Genomic DNA, 19,776 nt, shown 5'->3' with positions numbered 1-19,776 from the left:
ATTATGAGAGGAGACCCGTGCCCATTGGGATAATAGTGGGTTGATGATCCAACATACATTGCGATGAAACCAACACACCTGATATTTCTTAAAATAAACATAAAAAAAAAGATCTCAACAGTCCGTGAAGTCAACCAATCCACACAAGTGGCCAAGCCCAGCGCAATGGATTATGTCCTAAACCCCATTAAGATGATCCATGCCCAGTAATTGGACTCACTTGAGCTCCTGTGCGATAGCAGCGATCTGCTCGACGCGGTCCTGGTGCGCCGCGAGGTCGGACTCGAACGCCTCGTGCTTCTTCTTCAGCGCCTTGATGTCGTTCAGCTTGCACTGGCGGAAGTCCTGCGATTGGAGCATCTCCTCCTTGCCTGGAAGGTTACGTTTATGGGTGAGCAGGAATCATTTATTCACAGTATAAATTGATGAGTTACAATAATAACTTGTCTATGAAGTAAAGTCAAACTAAGTACTGTTAAGCGATGATGAACGCTATCAATAATTGGTCGTATCTTCCGTCTGGCTGTATCCATAAATTCCATATTGGTATATGAACATTGGTATGTGAACCAAGAAATATGGCCATATTATGTTTGTTGGGCTTGTTGTCGATTTCAATAAACAGGAGACTCCATAGGAAGACGCTGCTTCTCGTCTCCTGATTTACTGAATATTATCCTTGAATGACCTATTAATATCTCGTGAAAAGAGTGATTCTATATGGACCGATAAACAAGTACAATGTTCAAAAATTCTCACCGGAACCAACCAATAAAGCAGTACTTTAAATGGTGTTTACACACGGTACTAAGTCAAACTCCAAATTATATGGTATATTAGTAATTCATAGCAAAAAAGTAGCGCATGAATTTTATATAAGATTTCCCATAAAAAAATATAATTAAAAAAAAAAAAACAAAAAGTATAACTAACCCCTGGTCCAGTCCTCGTGGATGTCGGCTTTGTGCTTGAACTTCTGTGCCAAGTACTCGAGACGCTCGAGGCGCATCATCTCGCTCAACAGCCACTCCTCGAAGGCTTTCTCCGCGATCTCCAGACCCTTCCATGCTTGGGCGATGTCCTGAGAAATTATTCGTTAATATTCATCATTCATCATCGTTAATTATTCATCATCGTTAATTATCATCATTCGTTAATATTCGTATGTTAATTCAAGTGTCAATGGTTCATTTTTGTTACGTTACATTTTACCTTTTTTGCAACTTGATAATGTATTTGCAATGATTCGCTTTTAAGGTTAGATTGTATTGTTTTTACAATTTGCGAAGTGATACTTAATAATCGAAACATTTAATTATTTCAGCTAGAAAATTTTATTTACAATACAATTGTTATACAAATTATTTTCGATTCTACAGATTATTTTTTTATCTGTGGGTAAATCTTTATGAATGGTTAGAGCGTATTTGGCGTTCGTGTGTGCGTGACTGAGTGCGTGTACGCTCACAACACGATACGGTTGTGTACGTGTGCGCGTGCGCATACGCTATGCATGTGTGCGTATGTGCATACGTTCGTGCATACGTATGTGTGTGCGTGCTTGCGTGTATGTGTATATAAGGGATTGATTTTAAAAGTGTGCTAATTTTTAAATTAATTGCCATTGTTTTTTATATCTCATTTGTACCTTCATGCTTTATTATATGTTTAAAAATATAATTGAAACATTAATTCAAATGCTCATATTAACTACATATTTTATAAGTTTATTTTGCATGTCGTGACTATATGTAAGTGGAATTATGTGTACTTCAGAATAACATTGTAATTTTTATATGACATATAGCTCTGTTGGTAGCCTTTAATAAAAAAATAAGGGTTATGTACAGTCCGCGCCAAAATGCTAGCTCTGAAGTAGTTGTGAGAAGGTGTAGTCATACAATTTGCTATGGCGACGCGTTTCATTTCTATATTCAGAGCGGACTAGCAGTTTTACGCGGACTATACTAATTTTACTAACCCTATTGAATGCCACATCAGGACATTCTTCAGTTACCTCCAGTTAATCTAGTAAACCCTATGGAATGCTAAACCAGGGCATTCTTTAACTACACAAAATCTAGTAAGTCAAAGTAAAGTGGAAGTACTTACCGAGACCATTTTGCCTTCAGTTGGCATGTATGCTGGGCGGTTGCTCAGGCGCAGCTTGGTCTGCAGCGTGTTGAAGTTGGTCTCCAGCTTGGCCTTCTGCTCTACGCGTGGTGGCTTGTGCTTACGCCTGTTGAACAATTGATTTTGTTTTAATAATATAGGGGTAGCCGACGAGCAGTGATGGTAAGTGGCTTCTGCTGCCCACGGACATCTGTAATCAACCTCAGATAGGATATTCCTAAGACTAAGCTAAAACGCCTCGGAAAAATTGGTCTCCCTTTAAAACCAGAACACAGCAGCGCCCCCTTGGTGCCAGCGGCGTCGAACCACAAAAGGTTCAACCACCTTCCAAATAATATCATAACATTTTATAAGATGCTTATGATAAATGCAATTTTTACTATTACTGGTAAACGAGTTATAAGTCATGGTGCTCACAGAACTACCCTCTTGAGAACGAAAATTTAGAAAAAAAGCGTAACCCGTTTTTTTCTTACTTTTTACTTCAAGATATGAATTTGGACTTTTTGTTTACAGACAAAAATATTCACCCATGCTTATTTTTGATATTTGATGGATTTTGATTTGAGTTTGAAAGGTTCAAAAGAAAATTGTTACAAAATTCTATTTCTTATTCCCCTTTACGTATTCGCAGTTGAATATGGCAAAGTAAAAGTTTGTATGTAAAAAATATGCATAGAAATAAGTTTACCTGTAAGTACGGTAGTCTTCCAGTTTCTTCTGGCAACCGGCAAGCGAGTTGTCGGTTTGACGGCTGTTCAGCCAGGGCATCGTGCGGCGAATCCAGTCCAACAACTGTAATGGAATACGTATCTAGTAAACAGATTCATCATTCGACAAATATGGGCAGTTTTGAATGGTATATAATCGAGGAATTTTGTGGTCAATGGGTGGGTGTGACGTTATTATAACTAGTATATATTTATAGGACAGTCATCAAATGCTGTAATGCAGAAATGGATTTTAAAGGCAAAAAATAAATAAATTATAATATTTGTACGAATGTTCTTTTGTTTTTTCTTTTTCATGATAATCGTGATATGAGTTTAAATACTTTCTTATTAACTAATCTTTGAAGCTTAATTGGTATTTAAAAATCCTTTCATTAAAAAAATCGCGTTTTCTTCTTAAATATCTAAAAACAGGCATGTCGTTTTGTTTACTAGTCAATGCTAAGAATTTGGAATTTTCATTTGTCTATTAAAATTGTTAAAGTTTAAAGGGTGTAAAGATACTTACATCACTGGCAAGACGTTCATACTCTTCCATGAGGCGTTCGTTCTCCTGGTTGACTTTGAGAACTTTGCAGATGCGGTTCGCGGCCGTTTCAGCCTACAGATCAAAAAATATAATAAATCTTAAAATTAGTTAAAGTAATTTTCATTTAGGGTCTTGAAGAGAAATCTTCTTTTTTCCAATTTCTTTTATATTGAAAATTAGTTGAAAGGATAAATGTAAGATTTGAGCTCTTAATCGAATTTATAATACGGGATAAGGAAGTCAGAATTTTAAGGTTGAGCTTAATTTCGCTCACTTTATACATTTATCGTAAACATTGGATTATAACGTGAACCCATACTTTAAAATATTTCAATTTTTTTTTTAAATAATAATAAGTAATTTCAATAAAAAATGACGTACCTTGTAAAACTATTTTTTTTTTAATTTATCACAACTCTTATTAATAATTTTATTACAATCACAACAAAACATAAAAAGACATTAACAACGATCAAAACTCAAGTCAAAGCGGCAACGAACCTTCTGCGCCCCGGAGAAGCAATGGTAGTACGAGGACACGTACGTCATGACCGCGCGCTCGTCCGGCATCGCCGTGTTCTGCAGATCTAGCGACACGGGTTAGTTCATGCGGATTGCTTTACTAACAGTAACCAAATAGACTTCCTAGTTTTTTATGTGGCAACCCTAGAGACGGCTAGATATACATTTTGTTCCTATTTTTTATATTTGAGCTTAATGATAAAGCAAACGTGCTAAGTATTGGAAAGTAGTCAACGTCGCCTATGAACATTTGCAACACCAGTGGAGTCGCCAATGCATCGCAGGCTTTGAAGGAGACCTTTTTTTTGAAGAGCCATAACTCTACCCTAACCCTAGATTGTTCCTTAGTATAGACATTTCTGACTTCTGTTTTTTTTTAAATGTGGTAGCCCTAGGTTGTGGCGGCTAGGTAGAACTGTTCCTAAATATTTTGTGGTAACCCTAGACTGTTAACGGCTTAGTAGACATTTCTCTTTAAAAATTCAGGGTTGACTGGCAGAGAATGCTATTGGGCATTTAGAAACTCTTTTTATAACAACAATATTAGAGGTCAATAAAAAATATTAAATAGGCCACGTCATTAACAAATGAGGATCAGGTCAAACGTAACTCCACTTTTACCCGCAAAGGGTTTTTGAAAAGGAAAAAGGACTTTAAGGATTATAATAAGTTGTCGTTCAATTTGTCTAAATTGTGGGAATGACATAATCTACAAACTTCCCATTTCAATGGGTATCAGTCCTATTCCATTTCAGTCCATCAAGCATTGTCTCAGCCCATTACCATGTAGACATCTGCCTGTATTCTCTTACAATGGCAATATTGCTGACTTCGAATAATGATTGTGTTTATAACGAGTCTATTTGGTTACTTCGTTTATGGTTTTAGGAAAGGCTTTGGATACTTGTATTTTGTACTTGGACATATTTTTTGTATGACTGAGATATATAAGTTTTTGGCGATTAGCCTAAGATAATGTCACAGTCCCCAAATACAAGTATCTTTAACTAATAGTTATCTCAAAACAAGAAAGTTAATGACAATAAGCTAACGATGTCTAGGACAATATCAACATAGATTGCGAGCACATAGTACGCCAAGCTTAAAATTTCATTAAGTACAATAATTATTTCTTCTTATAATAATATCATATTGGTTTTAGAATAATTATATATGTATGGAAGTACGAAGCTAAATAAGTCCAAGATTCTATAATTTACGTAAGCATCAGAAAAGTTTAGCTTGTATGTGAAAGATACTTATGATTTCAAATGAATTATTATCATTTAGCTACAATGAATGTATGTAACATGAATGCAATACTGCATACAATATCAAGAAACGCCTATTTTGCACTTCATTGTAAATAAAGCGAAAAAGCGGCAGTTGAGCGCGCAATTACGGTTTGAATGTAGTATTCAAATTTCATACTGATGAATGTAACGATGAATACGAGCCCCGTACTTCCGTACTGCATTAACAATAAGTTTCAACGCAACATACACTCGGGAACATGCTATAAGTGACACACAAAGGCCTGGCGTTAGGGCTCGGGTATCCTTAGGGATCGGTAGCCTTGTTTATACCTGCTGTGCGCCTTGGAACGCGTGGTAGTAACATGACACATAGGTCATAATGGCGCGTTCGTCGGGCTTGGGTGTGTTTATAAGGTCTGCAATACAGCATAATAAACTGTAGTCATTGTATTTTTTGCTAATCAATCTCTTTGTTCATCACTGTGACTCAGTATATCAATTTTGGATCCTTTAACAATCCTTTTCGGTAGAACATTAGCATACTAACAAATCAAATGTTTTGCAATTATTAAATGTTGTTTATATTTTTTAGCGCGTTTATAACAGATTAATTTATCAAACGCTATACTTTCTCTGTCACATGGTTCGACAGTTGATATGATATTTATCGCAAATGACGTATTTAAAAATCACTAACTGAAAGTCTGAAAACTATTACATAATTCAGATACATACATCATTATATAAATGAGAAATACATTGCAGTAGCTGAAGCTTAAGAAACTTACCGTCGGGGTCCAACATGCGGGGAATGTCGAGATATTTCTCGGCGACGTCGAAAGCGGTGTTCAAGTTCTCCAGAGGGTTGTCCTTGGAGAGTTTGCTGTAGTCGATCAGGTCGGGCCTATGCCTGTGGATGAGAGCGCAGAAGGCCAGACCGTCCTTGAAGGACAGGTGGAAGTTCTGTACGTTGACATTCTTGTATGGCGCAGTCTTGCGCTGGCACCAGAGAAGCAGACCTTCCTGGAAGAGTTATAATGTGAATCTGAGTAACATTGAAGTAGAATAATCATAATTATGATTCACAAGACAAGGTACACATAATTCGGGATAACACAATATTTATCTGTCTTAACATTAAATTTAATAGCATGTGAAGCATACAAAATATATTTACTAAATAGACACACTCCATTTAGTTGATAAGAGGTTGTTGTTGTGTAATAAAGATAAGGTAATCCTCACCTTGGCAGTCATTTCTTCGACCGATATATCTTGGATAGCGAATCTGAGAATGATGGTCCAGATCATACCAAGTGTCATTTTGAGGTTGCCATCGACGATTTCTTCTGCGCCGATGGACACCAATTTTACGCCTAGAAAACGAATATAAGATACATACATTTGCATATGTATAAACGAGGAAAATATTTACATTGAGTCATTCTGATGCATATGAGGTTAAAATTTGGCCATTAAATTGTCGAACCACAAGCAATAATTTCGAGGAAATAGACTTATCTAACGTGTTCATGAGAAATATACTTGGCACCAAAACCGATGTCAATTAAACGTTAATAACTTAGTAGTTATGGAATGGAATGAAAATAATTTACTAGTTGACTAAATAGGGAGCCGTGTTTTAGCAATTACTAATTAGCAAATTACTATTCTACGCAACTGACCTAGAAATAAAGAGTAATCTCTTGACAATTCAGGAATTTTATTGCATATTAACATTAGAACCTTGTGAGTATGATTCATGTAAGGTTACGTGGTTTCACTTTTACTCTTTTATCTTTATTGTTTTAAATTTCATTGAATTAGCAAAGGTCTGTGTTGTGTGGGAATGATAAAACAATTTATTTTAATTAATAATGTTGGGACGTCATTCTTCATTCTTAATTATTGTTTACCATCCAATAGTTTGATTTGGTATTATTCATCATCAATACAGGCCACAAATTTAAAACAATCTATTCCATGGATAATTTTATATAATAGCTGTTGATGTTTATAAACAGACGTCTACTGAATTAGTCATAGATGTTATAGCATAGCTAAGAGGTGACACCCAAGTGTTTAGAAAGTTTGCCTATGAATCAAGGTTCAAGTCCCAGGCACGACGTCTGACAATAAATTAATTATCACTTACTTAAACGCTAAAGGAAAACATCATGAATAAGCCAAGTCTACCGCGCCTGAGAATTCTTAAAAAAATTCAATGATGTGTATAGTCAACCAATCCACACTTAGTCAGCAAGATGGACTATGGCCATAACCCGTCTCACACTGTGAGGAAACCCGTGCCAGTAGGACAGTAATGGGTTGATTAAGTAAGAACTAAGTGTATGAACTTACCCTTAGATGCAATGAAGTCCAGGGCCTTGTTGACATTGGCGATCTTGTGGAAACGCATCTTGCCGCGGTCGGGCTTGGGCAGGGTCTCGCCAGAGATCACCTCCAGCAACAGCATGAGTTTCAGGCCATTGCGGAAGTCCTCCTCGATGTTTTCGATGCCAGTGCCGGCTTTCCTCAGGTGACTGTTGCACCATGCTGTGAAGGTCTGCAGCGGAAGAATAATGTTAATAACTTGGACTCAGGGATGTGCCGTGATCGTGTGGATGTTTGTGTTAGGAAATTTGTAAGAATGGATGTGTGTGTGTTAAGGAGACCGTAAGAATAACTATACGCGATTAGTTAATCTAATGTGTCTTAAGTGTGTGGGAACGTTACGCATGATACATAATCATAATATCTTGTTATGTTCTAATCTCCTGGTGATTACACTGGGATGTTTAAGATATGTATATCAGAATGCATTTTATATGTAGCAAAAATGTGTTAATCTCATGACTTTCTAATGTAAATAGATTTTATTTTGGGAAATTATTGACATGTCTAAGATATTACATTTTATAGGTGATGTAATTGTATTCCTAGTAATTATTCTTGTAACTAAACATGCTTAAGTTTAAATATTGGAAAACCCGTATTAAGGGACAGAAGTACTTTTAATCAATACTGCAGTTGCATCAGTGGGGGAGCGAGCGAGGGGTCGCACCCTCGCCGAATTTGCAAAATGTTCTTAGCACTCACTTCCTGGCTATTTTTACTTTTGGTGCCTGAAATAGCAAAATTTCTTATTCAAATATTTTTAGGTAGGTTTTGATTAATATACCGTCCCTTGCCTATAAATCTGAATGAATTTGTTTTATAAATTCAGAAAAAAACGATGATGATGACAAGAAGTGAATAAGGGAGATATTTATCACAAACGAACAAATAAAGCCTTAAAATACACTTTAAAGTTTTCTCAAAATATTATTCAAACAATTTAGCTGATGAGATATTGACAAGGTCTTAAGTAAAGTTATTTTAGCTTAGACTCCAATAAGTAAAAGTAAATATTATTGAGTCATAATTTCATTGCGTTAAGAAGATTCCTTTATTTCAAGGTAATGTTGAAAATATCTTGACAATGTATTAAGTTTCTACTACTATTTCTTTGTAATGCTGATTGAATGATTGAACAGAATCATAACGATGCAATTCTTGTTTTATTATCTTGTTTTATTAATTAATAATAATAAAATAATAATTAATAAGTTTTATTTATTAATTAATAATTAATAAATTAATCTATATTTTAATTACCATTTAAATAGTTCAGCGTTCATCCCACAATGCTTTGAATTGATATTCAAGGATTAAATTCCGAAATTCTGTTTATATACTAGCCCAGTTTCAATGAAATATTTATCATAACATGTTTAATGTTTAGACAACAAACCTTAGGCAGACTTTAATGCATTTGCAATTCAATTTGAAATTCAACTCGTTACATTCTAAACCTGTACCTTGACGAATGAAATATCTATCAAATTACAATTACATGCTGTAACCGACACTATGAGGCTGGCTCATAATTTCCATGCCACCCTTCCACAAAGAAAGTCTTATAAGTGTAGTGGATAGGTATAGGGTTGGCAGATCAAATGGAAAAGTATTATAATATTTCGAAACGTAGAACCGGTGTGGTTCAATCGGGGTGGTATCGCAGCCGCACTATATCTAGCGTTTCACGCTAAATATAGTTCGTGTGCTTGTGGAAAGGTTTTGAGCGTTGGTAAGGTATGCCAGCGTACATGTAAGACATCTTAGGTCTCAGAAGTGACAACGCAATCGTGATCAGATTCTTACAGAATTCCTGTTACAGTTAATTTGTTGTAAAGCGGGCGGCAGTGGCCATCAAGTGAACTGCTTTTAAAGTGACACAAAAAGTATTTGTAAATACCAGGTATACCTTTTTCGAATCCTAATAGATATATTTCTTAAGTTTAATTGGAATTAACATTTTTGAATAAAACTTTAGATATTTATCGTTCATATACCTAATGGGGGTGCATAAAAATAATTGTTCCTCCATCTTGTTGTTGGAATTAGAACGACGTCACATTGCAAAGTTTGACCCTCACATACAAACTAACAAAGCAACTCAAATAAAAGCTTAAATCTGCGACTAAAAGCCTAGCAGCCCTACATGGGAACAGAGGTAAAGTTGTGCGGTGCAATCGACCTAGATACTGTTATGTTAGCTACCTTAGTCAAGTCTACAAGACGGCGAATTCATCTGAGAATATTTTTTATATAAAAGAGACTATGATTTTCTGTCACGCCATGCTTGGTATTATTGTCTGGGTTTTGTATACAAATGAAACAAGTTCTTTTTTACTTTTTTGTTGGCTTTTCAATCAAAGGCTGGCGGGGGACTCCTTTTGAAAAAATGTTTTGCATCAGCTAATATGAGTAAAGTGTAGTTATACGCTTATTTTCTATTGCTATTTAAAGTCTATTAACCTGAAATAGATAATTCTAAATTATTAAAAATGTAGAATAATTGTATATCATATATCGCTATTAAGGTTATTGCATGTCGTTAAATATAAAAACCCGTTTATAAAATTGGGTCTATTTGTACGTGGTCTGTTTTAAAACGCTAAACAGAATTTATTGGCTTTTTTCGTAAATTGGAAAACTTTATTGGGAGTTTATGATATAGACTTTTATTCCATTTTGATTTCCTTAAGAATCCTTCCGAAAATGGCGCGTGTAGTAAGATTGGGCGGAAGCTGTTTAATAAAATATTGTTTAAAATAAACGTGTGTCAAAACCTTAGCCAAATTACCTCTAAAATTATAGTGTACCTATTTGTCTTTGTCAAAAGACAACTCGTTATTATTCTATTGACCGAAGTCACGAGCAAAATTCACTGTTGAATGGACAAGTAGAGCGTACCTAGGTAGGTTCATTTCGCTAGTGGCGCTCCTATAAAATGCAAGCGAACTGGCTCCGCTGTGGGCTCAAGGCCGCAGCTGATAAATACTATATTCAGCTCATTCAAAACGGCTCGGTCGTGCCACGTTCTATTGGCATTCACGTTGACAATTAATATAAAAACAGCTCCCATCGCAATTGAAATCATCATTTCAGTGACAAACGAATAATTGATTTAATCGTTCATCTTCGCTCGATTTCATCTAGTTCAGATTGTTATCATTGTGTGCATGTACCTACACAATTATACGTGGATCCCGTCGCAACTCCGCCATTGTCAGCTTACTTCTCAGGCGTTGCAACGTAGGTGGGTGAGGTATAAAAACGTAATGAATACGAATTCTACCTGAATACACGCCACCTACATTGTTGTTCCACTTTATTATCTGTTTAGACTACAGCTCGTTTACTACAAGTACGCATATCGTCCAGAAATGAAGCATTAATTCGTGGGGGACGTCATCACGGAAGACCCAAAGTGACCGAACTGCATTCTGTGATCGTAGTATGTAAAGTGAGTCATCGTGTGAGCTCGCTCTTGGCACAGGGCTTCAAATAATAATACCATTAACATATGACCTGTACATGGATATAACCTGATCAGATTAACGGTGCAGTTAACGGGCTATGGATGTCGCCTAACTGATACGCCCAATGATATACAAATTGATGGGCACAAGGCCATCGTTTCGATACACGTGAAGCCTCATTATGTTCATACGGAACCGTGACAGCGTGGAATACATCGAAAGTTGATTTATTACATAAATGCTTAATTACGCCAATTTGCATATCTCATAAATTCAATCTCATGTCGGTACTAATTTTTGGTTGTCCAATAAGCACGAAATATGTAAGGTAATAAAATACTGTCAAGGAATTTGCATATTCCGTAGATGTATCAATTGGAAACTATCCGTCTCGATTAAGCCAAATTGAAATGTAATTTGATATGTCACTGTCTAGTTACACTGTCACTGTTGTTATTGTTAATTAATTTCTACTATTTTATCCGAAATATTTAACTGAATACATAGGTTCACTGATAATAATTTTCCCGAGATGAAGACTCCTCTCACAAATACACTTCTTTGACTTGGAAAACTATTCTGAAAATAGAATAGTACAGTTGACTTTCATGGTCAACTTGATTTACGTTCTACGTTCACATACGTTCACACGTACATTCGTTAAAAACAACGTTATTAAATAAGAATTCCAAGATGCAAATCAGAATAATCTAGATCTAATAGGATCATAAATCTCGACGTGGTATAAATTTAATCTAAGATGCCTAAAGAAATCTAGCTCAAGTATGTTAAATGTCAGACGGAAACGAGGACAACAGGGGAGGCAAGTTATACGAAGTTTACGTAAATACTTCAGTAAAATTTGTCTTGAAATTATCTTTGAATAAAACGTTCACATAAAAATGACATACTGACACACAAATATTCCGACGCAACCTCGTGCTCACGTCAAATGTCCCTGAGACAACACACGTGACCTAGAATGTGAAAATAATCTAGCATCACCTTGCATCGCCCACCACGGCCGGCCTGCAGCTAAAATAACGAGGCAGGTGTACCGCGGACTGTGCTATTTAGAAACTACATATCTTCGCCCGAACTCATTAACAAGAAGGAAAGGTTAACATTTCCAAGGCTACTCCGACACCGGGCATATCAGTTCCGGATGTTGTGAGCAGATAGTGTTACACGAAACCTGTTTTGTCATTACTGCCGACCCAAATTTCTCTCAAGGTTGCTTACTTAATAGATAAAAAGTAAAACATGACCCTAGATATTTTTTCAAGTACTCGTTTTAGAGCACATCAATATTTTTAAATACCCAAAAAAGTAAATCGGTAAATTTGAAGGCAATAAACGAGACGACGGCTTTTATACTTCGATGGGCATAATCACAGCTGTTGACTTATGGTTATGACCGGAACACGGAATTCGAAGACAAGGTATTGAGTTCGTTGTATTTAGTACAAACAAGCCCTTTCTCCCTTGCAATTTAACTGCAGTAAACTTTGCAAATGCCATCATTTAAACTTTATTTATTGTCCGTTATCGTAAACATAAATTAGAATGTTTTAAAAGTAATCCGCTTATTTATGTCCACAATTCGACTTCTAGAATAACATACCAATTATGCATACATAGAAAGCTGACAGGAATTAGAAAAGGAGGAAAATTTTATCATAATTTCTCAGAAAGTTAATTATACTTGTTTATGTATCTTCCATTTATATCGAAATTTAAACTATGATTCGTTTTAATAATTGAGTAAAGGAGGTAAAAATATCAAGAAATATACATTTGAATACAGGTTTGAATGCTGAACCAGACCCATGCAATGCAAAACGTTACAGGAATGCCATTCATTCATACTTTATAAAACGAGATGCTCAAATGCGTAGTAACTAGTAAACATGCAATACATAGGATGGAACAAGAAATATCAACACGTACTGGATGAGAACATAGTTACACAAGAGCAGTTGCTACAGCGAGTTCTCATCCAGTTTTTATCGCTTTTGTCGAGCGTGAAAGATGGTAGATAAATTACTCTAATTTCACGTTAGTTGTTTACGCGTAAACGAAGCTATTTTTTGGCATACCACTTGTTTGGCCTGCGAACACCGTTATGTCACACGGCCTTTATTTGTCTTTTACATACGTACCTATAATAACAATATGTCAAATACGTCGTGATTTACACGAAATTTATATACAGTGCCAAAGTCAAATAATTTGAAAGATGGTTTGACGGATAAACTGCTTTTGGCAACGCCTAACTCACTAAACCTTCGAACGGTATTCCAAAGGTTCGTCCAGAACGAATATTTATTAAGCAGAACTTATACGTGTTGGAAATTTACACAGAAATTTAAATTTAATATGCCGCTGCAAGGTCTACTACGCTTATTGTGGAGCTATCGTTCAGTAACATTTAGGAAGTATTCCAAAACTATTTTAATAAAATAGGTCTAATAATCACATTGGAAAAGATCTTTCTCATATATCCACACTTGTAAATGTTTCATAATTTTTATAATGAAATCTTACGCTTCGTCTAAATATTAGGTTACTAAAATATTTGATAGAAGCGTTGATATTGGACATGCATTCAAAATTAAAAATACTGTTTTTTGTTTTAATTGTTCTGCTCATCTAAAGCGTACGTAATTTGTCTATTTTGTAGATGAAGTCAACCATAATAATAAGTTTAAAATTATAACTCGACGATGAAAGTAATTTGTCTATTTTGCAAATGAAGTCAACGATAATAATAAGTATAAAATTATAACGACGATGAAAGTATCGAAAATGGAACTTGTTTAGAAAGTCGTAAAAGATGTTATTAAAGTATTAATTGCTTACGATAAATATATTCGGTTACGCGACGTGATCTCGGGAAGGGTAACTCGATGAATTATTTAATAGAGAAACGTATCAGTAATAAATTAACGAATGTCACAGGTGTAGAGATTAGCTTTCCATTCATTTTGTTAATAGAAATAGTGGTCTTGTGTGATGTGTCGTTTTAAACACTATTAAAATAAGTTATTTGACTTGTGTTGGGAAATAGATGTACATGTTTAAGCTTTTTAAGATTTGAAAATAGATTTAATCTAACGGAAATCAAAGGATGTTTATATACGCGCACTAGGCTTATTTATAGTACAAGAACAATAATTCATTCCGTAAACTAGAACGCGATGAAAATACATTGAAGATATAGGGTAAGCGAACATTGGCCTATTGTAAAAATAATACTTTGGGTGCTACTAATTAAAGTTTCCTTGCGAACGAAGATAATGGCATTAGTATTTTATAAAAGTGCTGTAAATACAGACAGTTTATGTAAAGAAGACCATGTTCTAATAACACATTACAATAAATCCTCAATGCTTATAATCTTATCTACTTATATGTTGATATCGATTATCATACACTTATTGACATTTGTGAATGAATCGACACATATCTCAGTAGCGTTATTGGGGAAACCAACAAAACTAATAAAAACAGAGATTATTTTGATTGATAACTACTAAAGGAACGATGACAATGTGCCCAAATTGGTGTTGAACTAACGGTATCCGCACAATTAGAATTAAGTAGCCGCCTACCTCCAAACCTGTCACCTGTCAATTAATATACAATTGAGCAGCACGCGATCGAATTTAAATATATTTATTACTCGTTATACTAATCACGTTGCTAGATATGTTAAGAGAAACGCGCGTCAAGCTAACTTTTTAGATCTAGTCGTAAATATAGTCAACTTGACTATTTTTGAACAGTCGAGTACGCTGATTTGAATTTATTTCTCAATTAAACATTTTGATAGAAAGTGTAATAACTTTCTTATGCTTTAGAAACAGAATGGACTAAAACCGCTTTAAATTATAAAATTAACTACATTTTCGAATGTGCTGTTAATTTATTTTACTTCATGGCACTTATTAGGCAATAAAGAGTTAAGTAGGCTATTACGAAGTTATTAAACCAATATTTCCTCATGCAAACATATGTTTCGGCTGTGTTTGCTCAATTGAGATCCGATTAATGGTGGCCGGGTTTGTACGCATTCAACGCACTCGCGTAAGTGGCGGGAATGCTAATAGGCGACAAAACGACACACCTGCAAAGGTGTTTCGATTTGGTCCAGTGCCAATTCGCCCACTATCATTTCGATAAACAATAACGTAACCGTTACTCGACATATATTTCGATACATTCGGTAAACACGAACAGACGGACCGGTCTAAGGCGTGTCTGAAAGAGGCGATGTACGCAATCTTGATAATGATTACTGATAGCGAGTAAAGATCAACGACCGAGTATATTGATATAAGCTGGTTTCAAAACTCTTATGAACACATTGCAATCCTTGAAATGTCTTTCCTGCGGGCTCGTGAGCGTGTCGTAGAGATGAGCGAGCAATTTGCGGGTCGACGTTAACCAACAATACATGGAAATCAACTCACACTCTAATGTAAGATGTGTCATATTCGTGTCCAGTGAAATGTTAACTGTCGCGTGTCTATACCTGCAACAAAAATATTTAACGTTATAATTTGCTACAATATTATTCACGATACTTTATCCGTAATTTCAAGAGACGACAAAGCGACTGATCAGAGTTTAAATTTAAATACAGAGTTCAGTAAAATCACGATGGTAACAGATGTTGAAGATATTTCGAGGAAAATATATATTTGAATAGAGATAGGTAGAGATTCGTCTAGTGGGCGTGGAAATCCGGAGTCTGGGATATTTTCATCTCTCGAAGGCTATTCGTGTAAAAGAGCAACATCCGCAACGAGCGTCCATGAAGATTCGAGAAGAATCAAATATCACCAGTTTGAAATAATTTATGATTAGTTGAATGAAACACAATAGCTAGCACAGGTGGTGGTAAAAAATTATGCCAGTTGATCTAGTAGTGGAAAATTCTATTTTTTCCTAATTTTTCATTTTTCCTAATGTCTTATTAACATTTTCTACCTTGATTCTTAAAATATTATGATGGAAAGGGACTAATTATTTAAGGTATTACTTAAAAAGAAATTACGGAGGACGGAAATTCTAGATTTGAGTAATATATTTGAAAATTGCACATATCCTTAACATCTTAGACAACGTCATTACACACAACATATTTTTGTTCCCTGGAAATACGACCGTTAAATGCGGTCTATGTATTAAAGTCGATAATTTTACTTTCAAAGTTGCCTCATTAAATATTACTGTACCTATTGTAAAAGTCCATTTTGCAGCCTTGATCACATCTTTAGACAGATTTTATATGATGCTTATATTAACTTCATCATGGGTTTTACTGTACTGGTTAAAATAAATCGATTGCTCAGACATTTTTTTGAAATACGTAAGTAATAAACCTACTTCCCGCCCACAGGGATTTGCCATCAATCTATAAATAAGATTAATGATTAATCTTTCGCAACACTGAATTGGAATCTGTGTAAATACTTCCTTAAATAAACAATGACGTAACTGTAGCGCGTTATAGAACAAACATTGGATTTGGAGGTATTAATGTCCTAAGAGTACTTGTACATTACAGAATTAGTAGCGAGATTTGGTTTTTAATCGACATCAACCCACTACTGTCCAACTGTTAGGGACGGTCCTCCTTTATCATCATCATCATCAACCCATTACTGCTGGGCACGGGTCTCCTCTCATAATGAGAAGGATTAGGCCATAGTCGACCGCGCTGGCCAACTGTTGGTAGACTACACACACCTTTGAGATTTTTTTTTACAAAACTCTCAGGTATGCAGGTTTCCTCACGATGTTTTCCTTTACCGTTTTAGCAAGTGAAAATTAATTTCTAAATACGCATATAACTTTGAAAAATCAGAGGTGCGTGCCTGGTTTTCGAACCTCGGACCCCTCGATCGAGAGTTTCTTAACTACTAGGCTATCACTGCCTCCTAGATCCTCCTTTTGTGAGAAGGATTTAGGCAGTAGTTCAACCAGGCTATGGCTGACTCATTATCATACGACTACTGAACTTGAACTTCGTTTTAAATCAGGCCTACCATTACACTGCTTTATGTGTTGGGGCACCGTTGGACTATATACACTTCGCAGACATTAAGCTAATCACGGGTGCTTTATCAGCACCTTCCAAATAGATTTCAGTCGTATTCTTCTACTATAAGTACTTAAGTAAATAAGTTAAGTAGTAAGTATAGTACTATAAGTACTTTTGACCCGAAGTTATTAATGTCCCTTTAATTATAAAAGAAAATGGATTAACTGTGTTTAAGCAAATGTAAAATAAATTAATGTAAGTTTTAAAACATTAACATCCTATTTTCTTAGCTTGTTAAATAGAAACTGAAGATATTTCTTCAATGCATAAGCATTCTTCACAGCAAAATAATCAGTTAATTTGAATTTGAATTTTGCATATTAAGATTTGCATTTATTGCCAAAGCCATCATGTTTTCAGATGTTGCACCTTCTTAAGTATGCGGAATCATACATACGACGCATGGCAAGATAGAGATTTTTATTCATATTTATTTGGAAAAATTCTTTCAAAAACTTTAATATTTTTTATAACGTTCCAGATTTAAACTCCAGCATTTCTGATACGTAATGAGTCTTATTCAACCAACTCTAAGTATTTCATAATTAAAAACATCCCATTGTTTTCACTTTAATGGCAAACCAAGTCGTGCTGAGGCGTGGAAAGCAATTCCCTCTTGCATACTGTATTATTCTAGTTTCGCTTTTACTTACGTACTTGCAGTATTAATGTTATGTCCATAATGTATCAAGACTATATAGCAATAAGATGTATAATCAAGATTGTCAATCTTATTTCTCAGGAACATCAAATTCGTGTAATACAAAGTTCTGTATTGGTTATATTCAATAAGGCATATTGGCATTTTCGGATTATTCACCATTTAAATCGATGTAAAGCAATCTTGTAATCTAAAGCAATATTAAGCTATAATTCATATTTATTTAATATTTAAATGCCTTCTATTACTAATATATTTAATAAATTGAATTAACATTGATCTGAAATGTCGCCCGATCTAATATAGTCATACCCTTCAGTCTAGACGCTTCTTAAAGCTTTTTTAAAGTTCAACGACTTCTTCAATAAAAATAAACTCTTAAGCTTTGCCATTATTTAGAATAACGATTCAATAACCACGAATGCGATGTTTTGGAGATCATGCCAAATTGAGCTTAATTTACAATTTAACTACAGTTCCTAAGCAGTTAAAAGTAAATTTAAAGCAATCTTCAAAAGGTTATCCAAAGGTTAAGAGAAAAACAAAGTGATTAAACAGGGAAAATAAGTATTCGTGAAAAAATGTTGAGATTCTATTATCGTGCATCGTTATATTGTTGGAAATAAGATGCAATACTTTTGGGAGCAGGATTATAGTTTTCTTTATGTTAAAGGGAATATTTAAAATCAAACTGATTTCACGTGTTTGTTTGAATACCACCGTCTGATTACAAATTCAAACTTACTAAATAATTTGTTTGTTTGATAAATTTTGTTACCTACTGTAAGTGCTATTATTAATGATCTATTATTGATCTAGCTATCTATCGCTACTATACTATTATCTATTATTTATTTTTCTATTATTGTTATCTACTAATTGTGAAGTTGTAACTATAATGATACGAAATGCATTAATTTTGTAGAAGCATTAAAAATGTCAGGTTTTTTTTTCGTTTACTCCTGCTGGATTGGAACACAATCTCAGCAGAAAGGATCCAGCGAGAAACTAATCAGGCTTGTCTTTTCTTTGTTTTTTCTTGAATGTAACAAGAATGAGGAAGATGTTTTAATAGTGCTTCGTACAATGTAATTGTAAGTAGGTAAGCGTTTTAATTGTCAACGTCCATGGACTGCCGTGACCACTTAACATTAGATGCTGCATGCGTTTGCTACCTTTATTACGTGAGGAAATAATCGCTGCTGGTAATAGTAATCGCTGGTAATTGTCATTGTTTCGCTTTAAAAATATATAAAAATCTTTATATATATATTTCTTATGTGCGTGTGTATGTCACTGAACTCCTCCTAAACGACTGGACTGATTTTGATAAAATTTGTTGTGTGTGTTCAAGGGGACTTGAGAATGGTTTAGATTCACAATTTAGTCCGTGGAAAAAGGTTCTTATATATAAAATTCTCGTGCCACAATGTTAGTTACTGTACTCTTCCGAAACGGCCTTACCAATTTTCAGCTAATTTTATATGTATATCCAGTAGGTTTGAGAATCGGCTACTATTTATTTTTCATACCCCTAAGTGATAAGGGTGACCCTTAACATTTTTTGGAATTCGAATTACATCCACTGTTCAATATTTCGGACTGGTCTAAATACGAAAATAAAATAGAGGATCAATTTAAAAATTAAAATATTGACGTTTCTGTCACAACACATAGAAATATACAGTTATTAGAAAGATTTCATCATGGGACGGTGTATTATATCATTTATGTGGTGGTCATGGTACCAATCGGACCTGCGGACGAGAGTGTTGTGCGTGGTGCATGTTGGCATGGTACGGCACTCGGACTAAGGTATGTATTTTTATATAAACATTCTCCTGCATTATTCTCACTAGTAGACAAGAATACGCATTAAAATGCGAAAAGTATTTTCGAATTAAAATACAAAATTGAAAAGGATTTTTGAAAACTATAAATATGATTGAACTTACTTGTATGAAT

The 19,776-nt window shown here is 34.8% G+C and overlaps 1 protein-coding gene across 2 annotated transcripts in view; it reads right to left on the bottom strand.

The window, feature by feature from the left end:
• Positions 1-19,776, bottom strand: part of Actn (alpha actinin) — a 51,524-nt gene that overhangs the window by 11,771 nt on the left and 19,977 nt on the right. Inside the window, exons 2-11 of one of the 2 annotated variants that reach the window (XM_073075200.1) lie at positions 7,533-7,737; positions 6,417-6,547; positions 5,960-6,194; positions 5,502-5,587; positions 3,895-3,972; positions 3,373-3,465; positions 2,825-2,928; positions 2,113-2,239; positions 934-1,081; positions 221-371 (exon numbers count right to left, since the gene is read on the bottom strand). In XM_073075200.1, coding sequence (XP_072931301.1) covers positions 221-371; positions 934-1,081; positions 2,113-2,239; positions 2,825-2,928; positions 3,373-3,465; positions 3,895-3,972; positions 5,502-5,587; positions 5,960-6,194; positions 6,417-6,547; positions 7,533-7,737 — 1,358 coding nt within the window. Of the gene's footprint in view, positions 1-220; positions 372-933; positions 1,082-2,112; positions 2,240-2,824; positions 2,929-3,372; positions 3,466-3,894; positions 3,973-5,501; positions 5,588-5,959; positions 6,195-6,416; positions 6,548-7,532; positions 7,738-19,776 lie in introns of those variants that run through there. The other variant, XR_012102497.1, reaches the window with a different exon arrangement.

This window comes from Epargyreus clarus, unplaced genomic scaffold (genome assembly GCF_041222505.1).
Source record: "Epargyreus clarus isolate Ecla_fem2 unplaced genomic scaffold, WU_Ecla_fem_2.2 ptg000001l, whole genome shotgun sequence".
In the NCBI taxonomy this organism is placed as follows: Eukaryota; Metazoa; Arthropoda; class Insecta; order Lepidoptera; family Hesperiidae; genus Epargyreus; species Epargyreus clarus.
This window is presented reverse-complemented; position numbering and strand designations above follow the sequence as displayed.